Source organism: Salmo salar, chromosome ssa17 (genome assembly GCF_905237065.1).
Source record: "Salmo salar chromosome ssa17, Ssal_v3.1, whole genome shotgun sequence".
NCBI lineage: Eukaryota > Metazoa > Chordata > Actinopteri > Salmoniformes > Salmonidae > Salmo > Salmo salar.
In genome coordinates this window covers 11,821,132-11,841,638 of record NC_059458.1, presented here as the reverse complement: position 1 = coordinate 11,841,638, position 20,507 = coordinate 11,821,132, and the positions used below count along the sequence as shown (strand labels likewise).

The window sequence follows — 20,507 nt, the reverse complement described above, 5'->3', positions numbered from 1 at the left end:
AATCCTCAGTACCCAAATGCTTTTGTGCTGACATCACATTCACAACAGAAAGAGGTTGGAGTTATGAGTTAAACCAAGGTCCTCATCAATATCCAGAGTGGTATTTGTATGAGAGAGTAAAGCAGTTATTCCTCACTGGTTTGGAGTAGGGGATGTCAATGGACAGGAGGACTTCATCTGGTCTAAGCGCTGTCTTGCCAAAGCCAGTGAAGAGTTCTTCATTCAGAGTGATCTCCCTTGTCCCATTTTCTACAACAAAAAGACAGTTTCATACTATGAATCTAGGCATCACTCAATCAACCATGTCCTTCCCATTTAGGTCATGTGATATTGAATGATCACGAACTTAAAGAAAAGGATCAAATCAAGGAGAATCAATGCTTTGGCCGACAGTACCTTTAGACTGGACCTGTAGCGTGCAGTCCAAGGCAGCTACACGGGACATCATAAAACCGATCAAATAAAACACATCAATAAGGCTTTCAGGCAAGAGTAATGCAGTGGTCTAATGTCATACGACTGGCCTATTGCACGACAGTGACCCAGCGACACCCTTTTCACACTACATAGCCAAGCCAAGCTGTACTTTCTGTGCTTGCCTGGTTACGCATTGACCATCGTTGCTGGAACCATGCTAAAAGGGTGAGAAGAAATATCTGAGACACCACAGTTAAGTTTGTTGGGTACATACAGGTGTGCTATCTTAATTTGATCATCATGTTGTCACAGAGAATTTTCCTGTGCAGAAGGAAATACAAATTTGAGTGTATTCAAGGTTTAAAAAGGCTTCTAAAGTTGGTAATTTCAAATGTCAGACTTGATTTACCCTAACTAAAAATGTCTCAGCCAATACAAACATGTCCATTAATTATAATCCACATTATAATTAAAGTGTCCTGTTGCTGCAGGATTACTTTCCTGCTGTGAGAAACTGGTCAAATTATGATAGAACATCTGTATCCGTAGGTAACAGTTATAGGGCTTACAGCCATGTTGCGGATCTGTTTCCCTGCTAGACACTGTAGGGTCTGAAGCAGAGCCTGGTACCCCCTGGTTCTCTCTGCCTCCATCTCCCTCACAGCCCTTTCCATCTCCTCCTTCAGACTGGACAGGGTGCAGACAGCCCCCACACTCACACCTGCATGGACACGAACACAAGTAGATGACGAAAAGCTGAACAGTTATTTAAATGAACAGACAATAAATACACATCTAAACCTACCATCCTTCCCCCACGTCACAGTATGTAAATCTGAAACTAGATGATGAGAGAATGATGGACTCCTTTCACTTGCATTTTTGGTCCTGCTCAAAATAAATACATGCATAAAAGATACAATGTGGCTTAGTAGTCATCAGGATGAATATTTTTTGTTCCGTATACAACGTATGGGTCTAAACTCAGCAGAAAAAGAGACGTCCTCTCACTGTCAACTGCGTTTATTTTCAGCAAACTTAACATGTGTAAATATTTGTATGAACATAACAAGACCCTGGGCATGAGCAGGGACCCTGGGGATCTTTCTTTTGGTGTTTTTCAGAGTCAGTAGAAAGGCCTCTTTAGTGTCCTAAGTTTTCATAACTGTGACCTTTATTGAAAAAGCTACTTTGCCCCTTAGGGCCATGTAGTTACATGCTGTGATTACCTTTACATGAAGTAGTGTTAAGGTATTCTTTTGGTTAACCCTATCAGTCCCGAAACCCCAGCAAAAATCTGCTTTTCATTTATCGGACTTTCATTTATCTGCATGTCCAACCCTTATATTTAGCCTGACAATTAAATGTTTTACCATTTTATTTTCACAACAACCAGGGCTACAAGTAGAGTAGTACACAAAACAATGACATAAACAGTTGCATTCATGATTTTTATTGACATAAAATAAGGTCTGTGCAAAGCAAAAACCTGAAAAAGTGAATTTATATGAATGCAGAAATTGTTTGCTCACTGGGAAATTAATATCCAACTAATTATTAACAACTGTGTGGAGTTTGTGACAGCAACTATGTGAGCTTATTACAGTATTTTAGACACTATGTCACAATAGACACAAAACGTGCATATTTGTGAGTCTCAGCTTTTAATAGTTTGTAGCTGAAACCATTCGAACTCCAGACATTTATGTAAAAGACCCAGTCCCGCGCCCCTTCGGGATCCATCGTTGTCTCACAAACACCACTCTAGCTCAGCCCCCATTAATCACAAAGACTAACGGATGCACAACAAATATAAAAAGCCAAAGGTTCACCCCAGAAGTCTGTAGCTCAAACACACAATGTTTAAAAGGTGTTAAAAGTCCAAAACACGCCAGCGTTACGGTGGGACTCGTTGGGTTAAGGGGACTATACCATTCCCTAATGCATCTTGCGCAAGTATAAGGTTGGAATTCATTAGGTTAAAATGTAAAGTATTTAACTCACATCACTATCCATATGTTGCTTAGTTCCATTCTCTATACAGCACTTTCCCCCTTATTCTCCATTCTGGCCATTCTGGCAACATCCCTCTCCATTCTCTGTTACCTAGTGATATGTAACATGCATTTTACAGAACATGTGTCAAAGTAATAAAAAGACAAAACATGTGCATTTTGGTTAAGAGACATGTGCTTTGAATCAAACAACTAGCTTGTGGAAATGGGTTAAAGGCATTACTCACATCACAGAAAGTTTTGAATCCATCAATGATCAGCCTGTAGCCAGTACAGCGGCAGAGGTTTCCTTTGAGAATGTGGTCAAAAAACTGTCAATAGTGTTTGAAAATAGCTAGCTCCTACAACTAATGTTTTTGTAGAAACCTTTGGACTACTCAATATTATAAAAATAACAATAATAGTAAATAGCCTATGTTTTATATTTTATCTATAAAATATAGAGAAATTACCTCCTAGAAGCCTCTCTGATGTCCTCCATGTTGGGCTGTGGTTTGTTCCTCAGTAAAGTGTACATGGACATCACCATGCCTGGAGTACAGAACCCACACTGAGACCCATGGGCCTTGACTATACGCTCCTTGAAGAACATAGACATATCAGCTTTCCTTACAATGAATGGAGAGCTCCACTTGTAGGATTTAGGATCACAAAACCCTATATAACCCTATAGTTGCACCTATCTGAACCGGATGCAGTTTGGTTTTGGTGCTGCCGATACCCTCCACTGTTACCACAGCAGCCCCGTGCAGTGTGCAGATGGGCTGCAGATGGGCTGAAGACAGGCGTTAACAGTGTAGTGGCTAGGATCAGAGGTCAAGGATATTACAAGCAGTGCCGTCTCGAATGGAATAGAATAGTGTGACGCAAACTGAAGAAGATTCCAGTCACTTTACCCCAAAACTGGGTTTCTCAGTCATGATATTTTGTGGCGGTGTTATTTAGTAAAATATTAAATTAAATGGTTTGCTTCCCACATATAGTTGTGAGGGCAGTATTAGAACGAAAGGATACAGAACTCTGTTGGGGAGTTGGTCATATCTGGACACCATGACCGTGCAGGCCCCACAGCCACTCCCTCCACAACCATACTTAGTCCCAGTTAAAAGCACTATATAGAGAAGAGATACATGTAGATGATTTTGGCTAAGCATTTTGAAATGACTCACTGCGACTCAACCCTGCACCTTAGAGGCTGCTGCCCTATATACATATATACATGGTCCCGTGTGGCTCAGTTGGTAGAGCATGGTGTTTGCGATTCCAGGGTTGTGGGTTCGATTCCCACGGGGGACCAGTACGGAAAAATAAATAAATAAATGAAATGTATGCATTCACTACTGTAAGTCGCTCTGGATAAAAGCGTCTGCTAAGTGACTAAAATGTAAAAAAAAGACAGAATAACTGGCCACTTTAATAATGGAACACTAGTCACTTTAATAATGTTTACATACTGCTTTACTCACCTCATATGTATATACTGTATTTAGTCAATGTCACTCCATCATTGCTCGTCCTAATATTTATAGATTTCTTAATTCCATTCTTTTACTTTTAGATTTGTGTATTGTTGTGAATTGTTAGATACTACTGCACTGTTGGAGCTAGGAACACACGCATTTTGCTACACCCGCAATAACATCTGCTAAAAATGTGTATGTGACCAATAAAATTACATTTGATGAACATAGACATTATGTGCTGTTATTTACATAAAAAAGGTGTTGTTATTTTGTTGAGGAGAAGTACCTTTCCTTCTGAGGAATTTGAGGAGCACCTCCTCTGGATTGGCATTCCTCTCTAAGATCTGAAATATGTACATCCGTCAAAGCACACACACACACACACACACACACAAACACAATCTATTCTAAGACAACCAAGCCTCTGTCTGTGAGAAAACAGTAACAAGGCATATCTACATCAGGAGACAGGAAAGTCCCTGGAGACAGGAAAGGACCCTGGAGAGTCAAAATGATATCACGGGTGGCTTGAGAATGTCATACTCTCTGCATCTAATCTATAGTATTATCTGTGACTATAATCAGGGTATTGGTGTATCAGTCTGCTGACAATCATGTGCTTTACATAAAAGTGAACATTTTGAGGTGAGAGGACTGGAGGAATATGCATCAATATTTTGAATACTGCATAATAAATATGTCAATGCAGAAAAACTATAGATTATACAAAATTATACATTTTACAATGCAGCCTTTTGTTTAATATTTTCTTACAGTGTTGAAGTGATATGATTTCCTCATACTAACCATAGAAATAATAGAAAATATCACAAACACAATATATATTTACCAGACAACTGCATTGCGTAAATGACAATTACTATTCAATTTCAAATCAAATTTTATTTTATTTGTCACATACATATGGTTAGCAGATGTTAATGCGAGTGTAGCGAAATGCTTGTGCTTCTAGTTCCGACCATGCAGTAATATCTAACAAGTAATCTAACAATTCCACAACAACTACCTTATACACACAAGTGTAAAGGAATGAATAAGAATATGTACATAAAAATAGATGAATGAGCGATGGCCGAACGGCATAGGCAAGATGCAGTAGATGGTATAGAGTACAGTATATACATATGAGATGAGTAATGTAGGGTATGTAAACATTATATAAAGTGGCATTGTTTAAAGTGGCTAGTGATACATTTATTACATACATTTTTCATTAGTGGCTCGAGATGAGTCAGTATGTTGGCAGCAGCCACTCAAAGTTAGTGATGGCTGTTTAACAGTCTGATGGCCTTGAGATAGAAGCTGTTTTTCAGTCTCTCGGTCCCCGCTTTGATGCACCTGTACTGACCTCACCTTCTGGATGATAGCGGGGTGAACAGGCAGTGGCACGGGTGGTTGTTGTCCTTGATGATCTTTTTGGCCTTCCTGTGACATCGGGTGGTGTAGGTGTCCTGGAGGGCAGGTAGTTTGCCCTCAGTGATGCGTTGTGCAGACCTCACCACCCTCTGGAGAGCCTTACGGTTGTGGGCGGAGCAGTTTCCGTACCAGGCGGCGATACAGCCCGACAGGATGCTCTCGATTGTGCATCTGTAAAAGTTTGAGAGTGTTTTTGGTGACAAGCCGAATTTCTTCAGCCTCCTGAGGTTGAAGAGGCGCTGCTGCTCCTTCTTCACCACGCTGTCTGTGTGGGTGGACCATTTCAGTTTGTCCGTGATGTGTATGCCGTGGAACTTAAAACTTTCCACCTTCTCCACTACTGTCCCGTCGATGTGGATAGGGGGCTGCTCCCTCTGCTGTTTCCTGAAGTCCACGATCATCTCTTTTGTTTTGTTGACATTGATTGTGAGGTTATTTTCCTGACACCACACTCCGAGGGCCCTCACCTCCTCCCTGTAGGCCGTCTCGTTGTTGTTGTTAATCAAGCCTACCACTGTAGTGTCATCTGCAAACTTGATGATTGAGTTGGAGGCGTGCATGGACACGCAGTCATGGGTGAACAGGGAGTACAGGAGAGGGCTGAGAACGCACCCTTGCAGGGCCCCAGTGTTGAGGATCAGCGGGGTGGAGATGTTGTTTCCTACCCTCACCACCTGGGGGCGGCCCGTCAGGATGTCCAGAACCCAGTTGCACAGGGCGGGGTTGAGACCCAGGGTCTCAAGCTTAATGACGAGTTTGGAGGGTAGTATGTTGTTAAATGCTGAGCTGTAGTCGATGAGCAGCTTTCTTACATATGTATTCCTCTTGTCCAGATGGGTTAGGGCAGTGTGCAGTGTGATTGCGTCGTCTGTGGACCTATTGGGGCGGTAAGCAAATTGGAGTGGGTCTAGGGTGTCAGGTAGGGTGGAGGTGATATGGTCCTTGACTAGTTTCTCAAAGCACTTCATGATGACGGAAGTGAGTGCTACGGGGCGATAGTCATTTAGCTCAGTTACCTTAGCTTTCTTGGGAACAGGAACAATGGTGGCCCTCTTGAAGCATGTGGGAACAGCAGACTGGGATAAGGATTGATTGAATATGTCCGTAAACACACCAGCCAGCTGGTCTGCGCATGCTCTGAGGACGCGGCTGGGGATGCTGTCTGGGCCAGCAGCCTTGCGAGGGTTAACACGTTTAAATGTTTTACTCATGTTAGCTTCGGTGAAGGAGAGCCCACAGGTTTTGATAGCGGGCCGTGTCAGTGGCACTGTATTGTCCTGTCAATTGAGCTGCTCAGCAAAAGGAAAATATACTGTCCTCTGCAGTTTGAAAATGTAGCCTAATGTTATTCCAAAAGACCAGTACAGTATAAATGGTCAAACCAACATATAATGGAGAGTAAATACAGTGTTGATCCAATATGATTAAGCAGTCTGGCTTTTTTTTACACAGGCAGCCCCATTCGGATCTTTTGCTCCATTATTGGCAAAAGATCTGATTTTAAAAATATATATATTTAACCTTTATTTAACTAGACAAGTCAGTTAAGAAAAAAATATTATTTACAATGACGGCTGATCAAACCCGGACGACGCTGGGCCAATTGGGACTCAGTTGTGATACAGCCTGTATTCGAACCAGGGTATCTGTAGTGACGCCTCAAGCACTGAGACAGAGTACCATATTACCATACTAAGGTTTATATAATAGCCTCAGCTATGGGACTTGCATCTAAATGGTTGTATACAATGATTTAATAAGATTAAAGCTATTTGGAATATGTTGAGAGGCTTTGTACTGATGTTAATGTGATAGAATTGTATTTCTGTTCAAAGCTTAACTTAGTCATCGGCACGCCCCCAGGGACACAGACAAGACCTGGCGTCATGAGACAGCCTTTTTCTGTCATTCCGAATAAAACCCCCACCCAGGGTTACTTTCTTCAGACCAGGCCTCCACTCCATTACGAGTTGGCCAATAGGTTTGACCATGTATTCCTCTACTGAACTTTAACCATACCACATGGTTAAACTATCGATACAGAATAAGAACAAGTCTTTGATATTAAGTACTAGTCTGCAGCGAGAATTCGGTATCATCGAATGCGAAGACCGACGAAACATCCATTCTATAACGACGCTAATGAATGTCGCTTTGAAAGATCCATTGTAACCGAGAGAGAGAACGTGGACAAAAACTCTCCAACAGGACAAAAACTCTCCAACAAGGATCCCGACACACACTGAGCGTAAATATATATTGATTGCAATTGTTCCCGAATGAGTGAGCGTTCATGTGCGAAGAATTAGCATATCAATTGTTAATATTAATGAACTCTGTGTGCCTCATCAGCTGCCCTTTATGACCCTTTGTTTAACCAGACACCAGCCATGCCGGTTTAGCACACTAGGGCACATTTCTCTACCAATTCTTTGTGACGATAATTACTGTTTCTTTGCTTTCTGTGAATTACTTAGTTTAGTAAATAAATGATTTTAAGACAATTGATGTATGGATGACTTTTAGTAAAGACTGGGTTCGTGCACATACAACAATTTACGACGTTTGGAATGAGGCGCGCGCGAGGTAAAATACACCATTTAAACCAGAAGATAATCGACCTATACTATAATATAATATTTAATGTTATAATATAGGAAAGTTATATTAGGAAAATTATAACTTTGTAATCTGAATATTTTCCTTGGTGCCCCGATCTCCTAATTAATTACAGTTAAATGATTAATCAGTTTAATCGCGTGATAATAATTACAGGGAGTTATTTTGATAAACATGTATTCAGTTAATGGTGCCCAAAGACACGACACTGCTATGCTTATGACCGAAAATAACTTCTGGACATCAGAACAGAGATTACTCACCGTGGACTGGAAGAAACTTTTTCCTTTAACAAATCCGACAAGAAGGATATCCTGCTTTCACTGGAACAGGCCCAGATCCACGCCTTTTGTGTGAAGAAAAGACGCAGGAAAAGGGACCGCAGATCGGGCAGTCTTCTGAGAATCCGTAGGCGAGCGAGTAAACTCCCACTGCCATCCGTTCTTCGTGATAACGTGCAATCATTGGAAAATAAAATTGATGATCTATGAATAAGATTATCTTACCAACGGGACATCAAAAACTGTAACATCTTATGATTCACCGAGACGTGGCTGAACGACGATACAGACAATATAGAGCTAGCGGGATTTTCCATGCACAGGCAGAACAGAGGGGTGAGGGTGTAAGACGAGGGGGGGTGTGTGTGTCTATTTGTCAGCTGGTGCGCGATGTCTAATATTAAAGAAGTCTCGAGGTATTGCTCGCCTGAGGTAGAGTACCTTATGATAAACTGTAGACCACACTATCTACCAAGAGAGTTCTCATCGATATTATTCGTAGCAGTCTATTTACCACCACAGAACGAAGCTGGAACTAAGACTGCTCTCAACTAACTCTATAAGGCCATAAGCAAAGAAAACAATGCACCCAGAAGCGGCGCTCCTAGTGGCCGGGGACTTTAATGCAGGCAAACTTAAATCAGTTTTACCACATTTTTACCAGCATGTCACATGTGCAACCAGAGAAAAAAAATCCTAGACCACCTTTAATCCACACACAGAGATGCATACAAAGCTCTCCCCCACCCTCCATTTGGCACATCTGACCATAATTCTAGCCTCCTGATTCCTGCTTACAAGCAAAAACTAAAGCAGGAAATACCAGTGACTCGCTCAATATGGAAGTGGTCAGATGATGCGGATGCTACACTACAGGACTGTTTGGCTAGCACAGACTGGAATATGTTCCGGGATTCATCCAATGGCATTGAGGAGTACACCACCTCAGTCATCGGCTTCATCAATAAGTGCATTGACGATGTCGTCCCCACAGTGACTGTACGTACATATCCCAACCAGAAGCCATGGATTACAGGCAACATCCGCATCGAGCTAAAGGCTAGAGCTGCCGCTTTCAAGGAGCGGGAGACTAATCCAGACTCTTATAAGATATCCTGCTATGCTCTCAGACGAACCATCAAACAAGCAAAGCGGCAATACAGGATTAAGGATTAAGATTGAATCCTACTACACCGGCTCTAATGCTTGTCGGATGTGGCAGGGCTTGAAAACTATTACGGACTACAAACAAAACCCAGACGCGAGCTGCCCAGTGACGCGAGCCTACCAGATGAGCTAAATGCCTTTTATGCTTGCTTCGAGGCAAGCAACACTGAAGCATGCACGAGAGCACCAGCTGTTCTCGATGACTGTGTGATAACGCTCTCGGTAACCGATGTGAACAAAACCTTTAGACAGGTCAACATTCACAAATCTGCTGGGCCAGACGGATTACCAGGACGTGTACTCAAAGCATGCGTGGACCAACTGTCAAGTGTCTTCACAAACATTTTCAACCTCTCCCTGACCGAGTCTGTAATACCTACATGTTCCAAGCAGACCACCATAATCCCTCCCTTTTGTACACTGCTGCTACTCGCTGTTTATTATCTATGCATAGTCACTTCACCCCCACCTACATGTACAAATTACCTCAATGTAGCTGTACCCCCGCACACTGTGCCCTGTGTATATAGCCTCTTTATTCTTATTGTGTTACTTTTTTATTTTAGTATACTTGGTAAATATTTTCTTAACTCTTCTTGAACTGCGCTGTTGGTTAAGGGCTTGTAAGTAAGCATTTCACGGTAAAGTCTACACTTATATCCGCGCATGTGACAAATAAAGTTTAATTTGATATGACATAGAAAATCAATTCATAGCAACTGTTGGGGGAGGACATGATTGACGTTTACTCAAAAGCAGCAATCTGAAACTCGGAACTATCATTTGTGGCAGTTTAAATACCTTTGGAATTGACCAATGTCACATGGCTTGAGCTTGACAATCATTTACACACATTATCAAGAAAGTTATATCATGACAAAGAAACATTACATATACACTATAGAGCCGTATTTAAACACGCATGCGTACTTGCGAAAACCGGTCACTGGTTGGTTCCGGAAAGAGTATTTTTGTTAGGTCGATAGAACTGAAATCGGGTGTTTGAATTTGTTCTTTCTCTAACCGTTTTTTTATCTGCATAAATTTCGGTAGGTGACCTGCATACTTTGCACATTCGGTTGACAATTTAATCTACACGTGTCTGTTTAAACTAACATTGGCTAGCTAGAGTTCTTTTTCAGGCATTGTTCGCTAGCAAGCACAACTTGGCTAACGTTACCTAGCAAACTAAATAGCTAACAACGTTAGCTATCATGTCGGGAGAACTGACTTTGTTAGATATGGCACGTTGAAACACATGTTTTAAGGAACTACCCACTGTAGAGACACCTAGTTGCCATATAGACGTCCTTTGGTTCAAGTTTTGTTTGCATTACAGGAAAGGGTGACTTGTTAGCTGCTATGGGAGTTTAGCAGGTGCCACACGAACAAGCAAGGCCTGGCTGAACAGGCGCATGGGGGAAGGTCCCCGTGCTCACAATAAAGCCTACCATCTTGGATGGCAACTAAGCAGGCTAGCAAGCTAACTTCACCTAACTACATTTTGATTGTAATCTAGCTTTGTCATGATGAATATAAAACAATGTTAACTTTGCCAGTTATCCAAATTACCAGGTGTGGCTTGCTAAAAGATATCCAGAACAAGGCATAGCATAGCTCTGACTGGCTCGCATGGGCCTAACGTTACATAAATCCTGTTGGGCAGAGCACGTTTCCAACTAGCTATACATGGCCTGCTAATGTTTACTAGTTATCTTGACCGTGCTCACTCAGACGTTAATGTTAAACTTTTCTCATCCAGAGTGTCTTTTATGAATAATCAAAAGCAGCAAAAGCCAACGCTAACCGGCCAGCGTTTCAAAACGAGGAAAAGAGGTAAGTTGGGCATCTTCATTGTCGACCAATTGACCACTACTTTTTTTGGGTTCAACTAGTTATGTCAAAATGCTACCAGTGGTGAAATCCTGGCATGTTTTTCAACAGATGAAAAGGAGAGATTTGACCCTACTCAGTTTCAAGAAAGTATCGTACAAGGCTTGAATCAAACTGGCTCTGATTTGGAAGCTGTTGCAAAATTCCTTGATGCCTCTGGCGCCAAGCTTGACTACCGCCGGTATGCAGAGACACTCTTTGACATCCTGGTGGCTGGCGGAATGCTTGGTGAGTACAGATCTTTAAGTAGTGTTGAAAGTCAGTAACTTTCAGGGATCCCGTGCCTCCTTGCAAAGTCCCACCCATCTGACCTTCTTCTACAATGTGTTTTGAGAAGGAAAGAGGATTCAAGGAAAGTTTGAGGAAGTGGAGTGTTGGAAGTCAGTTTCCATACTGTTTGGAAAGCTGCTGTTGTCCAGATCAGCACGCTGACACTTTCCTTTCTCCCCCTTCACCTGTCTGCAGCCCCAGGAGGTAGTATATCTGATGACCTGACCCGCACAGAGTTCTGCCTCTTCACGGCACAAGAGGACCTTGAGACAATGCAAGCATATGCTCAGGTAAAAGGATGTGGAAATCATTTTATTAGGGGAAAGTATCTATATCCAACTATACATATACACATCTGTCTAGAAGCTCTACCCAGCTAATCAATGCTGTATAATGAATTTACCACAATTTCACATCTTCCTTTGTTTTGGACTTGTAGGTTTTTAACAAGCTGATCCGGCGTTACAAGTACCTGGAGAAAGGGTTTGAGGAGGAGATCAAGAAGGTGAGACAGTTGGTTTGAACTCTTGCTTGGCAGTTGGCACTGATGGAATGGGATATTTTATTTCCACAACAAAGAACTAAAACATTTACCCTGCAGGCTCATTATTATATCTACTCCACAGTTGCTGCTGTTTTTAAAAGGGTTCACCGAATCAGAACGCAACAAGCTGGCCATGCTCACTGGCATTCTGTTGGCCAATGGAAACATATCAGCCGCTGTCATTGGAAGTCTCTTCAACGAGAACGTGGTCAAAGAGGGTGAGTATCTGCCAGCCCACCACTGTCTTTACCTGGACCTGTCCAATAAGAGCTGCTTGTTTTTCATTTTGACAAATGTTTGGTTACGGTGGGACCTGATGAACATGACCCTATTCACTGGATAGCCACCTTTTTGTTAAATGGTCTCTGAAATGGACACAGTATTCAAACAACTTAAAACATTTTATGAACCCAATGTCTCTGAAATGAACGTTTTTAGTTCATACAAAATAGTGATTTGAGTGCTGTTCATTGCAGGGTACCTGCTACTTTGACTGTTGCTTTATGACTGTTTGCAGGGGTATCTGCAGCCTTTGCTGTGAAACTGTTCAAGTCCTGGATCTATGAAAGGGACATCAACGCTGTTGCTGTCGCTCTCCGCAAAGTTGGCATGGACAACAGGCTGATGGTAAAGCTACAATTCCTTACTTGATTTTTATTTGATTTTTTTCCCCCTCCAAGGATACCAATACATATAGAAGAGTATGTGGCGCTTTCCTCAACACAGATTAAAGGGATGGTTCTCCAAAGTGACATACGTTTCCTTACAACATTTAATGGAGCCGGAGAGGATGGCTGCTGTTTAATTGGCTCTTAACCAACTGTGCTATTGTTTTTTATTTTTGCGTTTGTAACTAATTTTGTAGATAATGTTGCAGCTACCATCTCTTATGACCGAATTGAGATTCTGGACATCAGAACAGCGATTACTCACCTGGAATTGGACAAATAATGTTTCTTTAATGAGTTGGACGAGAGGGATTTACTCCAGACACCCGAACAGGCCCTCATCCCTGTCGTTCACAACAAGAGAAAGATTTTGCGGAAGGAGATCGGGGGTGCCTTGTGAGGATTAGGCGACGAGTGGCTAATCTGCCTTTGCCATCCGTACTGTTAGCCAACGTACAATCACTGGAAAATAAATGGGACGAACTAAAAGCATGTATATCCTACCAACGGGACATTAACTGTCATCTTATGTTTCACCGAGTCCTGTGGCTGAACAACGACATGAATAACATACAGCTGGCGAGTTATACACTCTATCGGCAGGATAGAACAGCATCCTCTGGTAAGACAAGGGGTAGCGGCCTATGTATATTTGTAGGAAGGAAGTCTCAAGGTTTTGCTCGCCTGAGGTAGAGTATTTCATGATAAGCTGTAGACCACACGATCTACCTAGTTTTCATGTGTATTTTTTCATTGCTGTCTACATACCACCACAGACCGATGCTGCACTAAGACCGCACTCAATGAGCTGTATACCACCATAAGCAAACAGGAAACCGCTCATCCAGGGGCGGCGCTCCTAGTGGCCGGGAACCTTAAATGCATGGGAAACTTAAATCAGTTTTACCTAATTTCTATCAGCATATTAAATGTGCAACCAGAGGGGGGGGACGGACTCTAGACCACCGTTATTCCACAAAGCTCTCCCTCGCCTTCCTTCCTGATTCCTGCTTACAAGAGAAAATTATAGCAGGAAGTACCAGTGACTCGGTCAATATTTTTTTTTTTTTTAAGTGGTCAGATGACGAAGATGCTGAACTACAGGACTGTTTTTTTGTTAGCACCGACTGGAATGTGTTCCGAGATTCTTTCGATGGCATTGAGGAGTACACCACATCAGTCACTGGCTTTATCAATAAGTGCATCAATGACATCATCCCCACAGTGACTGTACGTACATACCCCAACTAGAAGCCATGGATTACAGGCAACATCCACACCTGGTTAAAGGGTAGAGCTACCGCTTTCAAGGAGCGGGACTCTAACCCGGAAGCTTATAAGATATCCCGCTATGCCCTCCGAACCATCAAACAGGCAAAGCGTCAATACAGGATTAAGATCGAATCGTACTACACCGGCTCTGACGCTAGTTGGATGTGGCAGGGCTTGCAAACTATTAGACTACAAAGGGAAGCACAGCTGAGAGGCTCGTGTCACTGGGCAGGTATCGGGCTAAATAACTTCGAGGCAAGTAACACTGAAACATGGATGAGGGCATCAGCTGTTGCGGACGACTGTGTGATCACGCTCTCCGCAGCCGTTGTAAGACTTTTAAACAGGTCAACATTCACAAGGCCGCAGGGCCAGACGGATTACCAGGACGTGTACTCTGAGCATGCGCTCACCAACTCAAGTCTTCACTGACACTTTCAACCTCTCCCTGTCAGTCTGTAGTACCAACATGTTTCAAGCAGGCCACCATTGTCCCTGTGCCCAAGAACACTAAGGTAACTTGCCTAAATGACTAGAGACCCGTAGCACTCACATCTGTAGCCATGAAGTGCTTTGAAAGGCTGGTCATGGCTCACATCAACATCATTATCCCAGAAACCCTAGACCCACTCAAATTTGCATACTGCCACAACAGATCCACAGATGATGCAATCTCCATTGCACTCCACACTGCCCTTTCACACCTGGACAAAAGGAACACCTATGCGAGAATGCAAATCATTGACTACAGCTCAGCGTTCAACACCGTAGTGCCCTCAAAGCTCATCACTAAGCTAAGGACCCTGGGACTAAACACCTCCCTCTGCAACTGGATCCTGGACTTCCTGACGCGTTTCCCCAGGTGGTAAGGGTAGGTAACAACACGTCCTCCACAATGATCCTCAACACAGGGACCCCTCAGGGATGTGTGCTCAGTCCCCTCCTGTACTCCCTGTTCACTCATGATTGCACGACTCCAACACCATTAAGTTTGCCATTGACACAACAGTGATAGGCCTGAACAGCGACGAGACAGCCTATAGGGAGGTCAGAGACTTGCCCGTGTGGTGCAAGGACAACCTCTCCCTCAGTGTGATCAAGACTAAGGAGATGATTGTGGACTACAGGAAAAGGAGGACTGAGCACACCCCCATTCTCATTGACCGGGCTGTAGTGGAGCAGGTTGAGAGCTTCAAGTTCCTTGGTGTCCATATCACCAACAAACTAACATGGTCCAAGCACACCAAGACTGTCGTGAAGAGGGCACGACAAAACCTATTCCCCCTCAGGAGACTGAAAAGATTTGGCATGGGTCTTCATATCCTCAAAAGTTTCTACAGCTGCACCATCGAGAGCATCCTGACAGTTGCATCACTGCCTGGTATGGCAACTGCCCGGCCTCCGACTGCAAGTCACTACAGAGGCTAGTGCGTACGACCCAGGCTTTTAAACAGCTTCTACCCCCAAGCCATAAGACATCTAATCAAATGACTACCCAGACTATTTGCATTTTGTGTCCCCTTCTACGCTGCTGCGACTCTGTTATCTATGCATAGTCACTTTAACTCTACCTACATATTACCTCAACTAACAGGTGCCCCTGCACATTGACTCATAGCCTCGCTATTGTTATTTTGCTGCTGCTCTTTAGTTATTTCAAACTTAAAAAAAGTGTTTTACTTATTTTCTTAACTATTGTTGGTTAAGGGCTTGTAAGTAAGCATTTCACTATAAGGTCTACACCTGTTGTATTCGGCGCATGTGACAAATAAAGTTTGATTTGATTACCATGTAAGCCCTGTGTCATACTAATTCCACGGAAGGCCGAGTGTCTGCGGGTTTTCGCTCGTCCCTTGTACTTGATTGACTCAAGGTCACTAATTAGTAAGGCACTCCCCTCACCTGTTTGTCTAGGTCTTAATTGAAAGGAAAAACCAGCAGGCGCTAGGCCCTCCATGGAAATAGTTTGATACACCTGCTATAAGCAGTCTATGGACAAGGCATGACAGCAATCCATGCTTTGGTTGTATCCCTGGCACTGTTTCCATATGTTAACATTTTAGCATTTGTGGCACAAATCCCATTAGTCAATGGGACCGATATTAACATTTCACACCACTTTCAAATCCTCTGAGTGACTTTGTTGAGCTTCACAGTCAATTTTAGATACTTTTGGATGATTTGGACATGACGTGTGAAAAATGCCCTTCGCTCCCATGACTTTAATGGGATTTGTGCCACAAATGCTGAAATGTTAGCATGTTGAAATTGTGAGAGGGATACTAAACCAAAGCATGGATATTTGTTGTACCTTATCCATAGACTGCTTACAGGGTAAGGAAGCAAGTATAATTTTGTAATTTGGGTGAACTATCCCTTGAAGACTAGTTATAGTCTAAAAAGCATGTTCAATGGAGATTGTCTGTTGAACCAGCCCTAAGAGTTTTTATATAGGCCTTTTAGATTTAAAACAAAATCTTGAATTGGAACTAATTACTTGTATTAATATCTGTCACAGGAGCTCTTTCCTGCCAACAAGCGGAGCTGTGAGCATTTTTCTAAGTACTTCACCGATGCGGGACTGAAGGAGCTGTCAGACTTTGCCAGGAACCAGGAGGCCATCGGGTCCCGTAAGGAGCTGCAGAAAGAGCTCCAGGAGATGATGGCCCGCGGGGACAACTTCAAAGATGTGAGGGCCGGCTTCTCTATTATTCTTATACAGTGGGCTCAAAGTATTGGGACAGTGACACATTTGTGTTTTTTGTCTCTACTGCATGCAGAACTTGGTATTTGAAATGATACAATGACCGGTTAAAGTGCACACTGTCAACTGAGACTGAGGACCAAAAGTATTGGGACAAATTCACTTGTGTATTAAAGTAGTCAACAATTTAGTATTTGGTCCCATATTCCTAGCATGCAACGATTCTAGCGTATTACTCAAGAAGCCTAGAGGCTGTAATCGCTACCAAAGGTGCTTCAACAAAGTACTGAGTAAAGGGTTTAAAGTTTTTGCTTTGTCATTATGGGATGTTGTGTGTAGATTGAGGAAAAATGTTTTAAATCCATTTTAGAGTAAGGCTGTAATGTAACAAAGTGGAAAAGTCAAGGGGTCCGAATGCACTGTACAGTTCATATAAGGAAATAAGTCAATTGAAATACATTTTAGGCTTTTTTTTATGGATTTCACATGACCATGGGTGGCCCTGGGAAGGCATCAGCCCACCCACTTGGGAGCCAGACCCAGCCAATCAGGAGTTTTCTTCCACAAAAGGACTTTATTATAGACAGAAACACTCGTCAGTTTCATCAGCGTTCCGGGTGGCTGGACTCTACCGATCCTGCAGGCAAAGAACATGGTTGTGGAGGTGGATCTGGGCTCGCGTGGTTACACATGGTCTGCATTTCTGAGGCTGGAAGTACCTGCAAAACTCTCTAAAATGGCTTATGGTAGAGAAATAAACGTTAAATCCTCTGGCAACAGCTCTGGTGGACATTCCTCTAGTCAGCAGAGGAATTGCACGCTCCCTCAACTTGAGACATCTGTGACATTGTGTTGTGTGACAACTGCACATTTTAGTGGCCTTTTGTCCTCAGCACAAAGTGCACCTGTGTAATAAGCATGCTGTTTAATCAGCTTCTTGATATAGTCCACACCTGTCGGGTAGATGGATTATTTTGGCAAAGGAGAAATGCTCACCTACAGGGAAGTAAACAAATTAAAATAAACTTTTTGTGCATACAGTATGGAGATTTTTTGTTAAAAATGTCCACTCATGAAACATTGGGCCAACACTTTACATGTGTTTTTATATTTTGTGTGTGTATATACACACACACACACACACACTTGATAGCTGGGCATTGTTCAGTGACATGTTCCCTGCTTTGTTTAGATAATTGCCTACGTCAGGGAGGAGATGAAGAAGACCAGCATCTCTGAACAACTGATGATCGGCATCGTGTGGTCCAGTGTCATGAGCTGTGTGGAATGGAACAAGAAGGAAGAGCTGGTCTGCGAACAATCTATCAAACACTTGAAGGTAAATGCTTTGTAACTGTAGACTTCTGCGTTCTTGAACAGGTCTCTTGCCAAAGATTTCTCAATGAGACAAACCTAGATGAAGGTTAAATGAGTTGCTGCTAAGTTAACTTCAGATTAGTGTTTTGTGGAACTGTATTGGAAGAGGGTGGGGTGGTACTAATATGGGCCAGATTGGAGTGGGATTAGGTTTTAGTTCAGTCAACCACTTTTTGCCCCCCCCGTATAGCGGTTAAGAGTGTTGGGCAAGTAACCGAAATGTCGCCGGTTCAAATCCACACGCCGACTAGGTGAAAGTACTGTCAATGTGCCCTTAAGCAAGGCACTTAACCCTAATTGCTGTGGATAAGAGCATCGGTTAAATGACTCAAATGTAAATGTAGGTGCTTATATTGCTGCTGTGCTTGCCCCTAACATCTTGTCATTGCAAACAAGAATCTGTTCTTAATTGACTTGCCTATTTAGTAAATTTAAGATTGGATACATGGAAACTAATTGGTCCTCTCTCCACCACAGCATTAGTCCTCTCCTGAAGGTGTTCACCTCCCAAGGAGGCGCTGAGATCATCTAGTCTCTAACCCTCCTGTACCCTAACCCTGTGTCTTTCTCTCTTCCCCACAGCAATACAGTCCTCTCCTGAAGGCATTCACCTCCCAGGGAGCCTCTGAGATCATCCTGCTGGTGAAGATCCAGGAGTACTGCTATGACAACATCCACTTCATGAAGGCCTTCCAGAAGATTGTGGTGCTCCTCTACAAAGGTGTGGGCCCTGGTTGAAAGTTGTGCACTCTAAAGGGAATAGGGTGCCATTTGGGATGGACTGTGTGTGGGGGCAGGGCACAATAGCTCTCATGTGACATGTCATTTTTGTACGTTCATTAGGTACCAAACGGAATAAAATAGACTGAAACGGGGACAGACTTCCCCAGACTTGTCTAATAAGAAACATTCAATTTTGTTTTCCATTGGGGCTTTATGGTGTGCCCTAATGAACCCTGGTCCCCTGGCTTTTATGACCTTTGACCTAACATTCTTATGTTCCTTGTTCTCGCCCCCTCTCCCAACACAGCTGATGTTTTGAGTGAAGAGGCCATTCTTAAGTGGTACACAGAGGCCCACGTTGCTAAAGGAAAGAGTGTTTTCCTCGAGCAGATGAAGAAATTTGTTGAGTGGCTGAAGCATGCAGAGGAAGGTAAAGAGAACACGTTTTCATAGTAAATAGTCACCTTTTTGAAAAACACAAGTTCTCTTTAATATTGATGTTGATGTGAATTGTAATGTTCTGATTTGAGTCGACTCTTTTCTGTCTTCCAGAGTCTGAGTCCGAGGAGGAGGAAGAGAACTGAGAACTCAAGCCTCCGTATGTGCATTTTAAACAGCACAGTAGGAGCAGTAGAATGTTACTGAAGTGCTAGACTCTCCCAGTCCTGTTTTTCTATTTTACCTTCTGGTTTCTTTCACCCCTCTTCAACATTTACATTTAATTCAAGAGCTGTGATATCAACAGTACACTCCTTATTAGATTTTATTTGAAACTTACCCTTAATAGTTCACATATATTGTGAATTAAAACCTCAATCATAAAATGAACAAATTAAGTGTTGATTTGTTTGGAAAGATGCAGAAATGAACCCCCTTTTTTTAATTAGTATTTCATTCTACTTGATGATTAAGATACTCTATTGATGTTGCTGCATCCAGTCTAAAGTCTGATAAACCATGATATCCCTGATACAGCAGTATCTGTTAATATTGCAGAAGTGCGCCTTCTTGCCGTGTGACTTAAAGGCACCCTAAAATGACAAGTCATTGCCTTCTCGCCAAAGGATTTACCGGTAGTCCTATCCTCATGTTAGCTCCTTTCCTTACCTTGGCCTTTTGGACAAACCTGTAATGAACAGTTGAATTGGTGATCAGATGAACGTTGTGCAGTGACTGTCATCTTGGTAGAACCACCTTTTGACCTGACTGACATCCTCTCTGGAAGATGAATTGCCAGCTAACTAATTAATATTGGTTACTACTTTCTTGAATCTGATTAAACCAATTTACTTTTTTTTTAAGAAATAAAGATGACTTATTCATATTGTTTTGATTATTTATGGTATACATTGTATGTTTGGTGTGTAGCAATGCAATCAATTACTATACTTTAACATGGCTGCCTGCTGTGCTAATACATCTCTACCTGAGGTCCCAAATTCAAACACAGCTTAATGTTATTACTGGGTAAACCTGATGAGTGTACTACACAATCCACAGTAAATGGTCTTGTCTTGAGTGATTATATATATATATATATATATATATACACACACACACACACAGGCTGTGTTTACACAGGCAGCACAATTCTGATCTTTTGCCCAATTATTGACAGAAGAGCTGATCTGATTGGTCAAGTTAGTGGAAAAAGATC

General features: G+C 42.5%; 1 protein-coding gene and 1 long non-coding RNA gene across 3 annotated transcripts; one reads left to right on the top strand and one right to left on the bottom strand.

Moving 5' to 3' along the window:
- Nucleotides 1–2,435: 2,435 nt before the first annotated feature.
- Nucleotides 2,436–3,050, bottom strand: LOC123728149 (uncharacterized). The gene is made up of 3 exons (XR_006759971.1): nt 2,885–3,050; nt 2,660–2,721; nt 2,436–2,523 (listed from the first exon to the last, which is right to left on the bottom strand). It is a non-coding gene; the product is annotated as an uncharacterized lncRNA (long non-coding RNA).
- A 7,243-nt stretch (nt 3,051–10,293) lies between these two features.
- On the top strand, nt 10,294–20,172 carry LOC106575225 (basic leucine zipper and W2 domain-containing protein 1-A). 2 transcript variants are annotated; one of them, XM_014151596.2, is made up of 12 exons: nt 10,294–10,448; nt 11,162–11,235; nt 11,344–11,520; nt 11,758–11,852; nt 12,002–12,067; nt 12,189–12,324; nt 12,624–12,733; nt 16,565–16,735; nt 17,943–18,089; nt 18,710–18,848; nt 19,158–19,280; nt 19,403–20,172. In XM_014151596.2, exons 2-12 carry the CDS (start codon nt 11,172–11,174, stop codon nt 19,432–19,434), a joined length of 1,260 nt encoding a protein of 419 aa, XP_014007071.1. In that variant the 5' UTR covers nt 10,294–10,448; nt 11,162–11,171; the 3' UTR covers nt 19,435–20,172. The 2 variants fall into 2 exon arrangements, with proteins under 2 accessions (XP_014007071.1, XP_045554750.1); XM_045698794.1 differs by lacking the exons at nt 10,294–10,448; nt 11,162–11,235; nt 11,758–11,852 and having other exon boundaries at nt 11,443–11,520.
- The last annotated feature ends 335 nt before the right edge of the window (nt 20,173–20,507 follow it).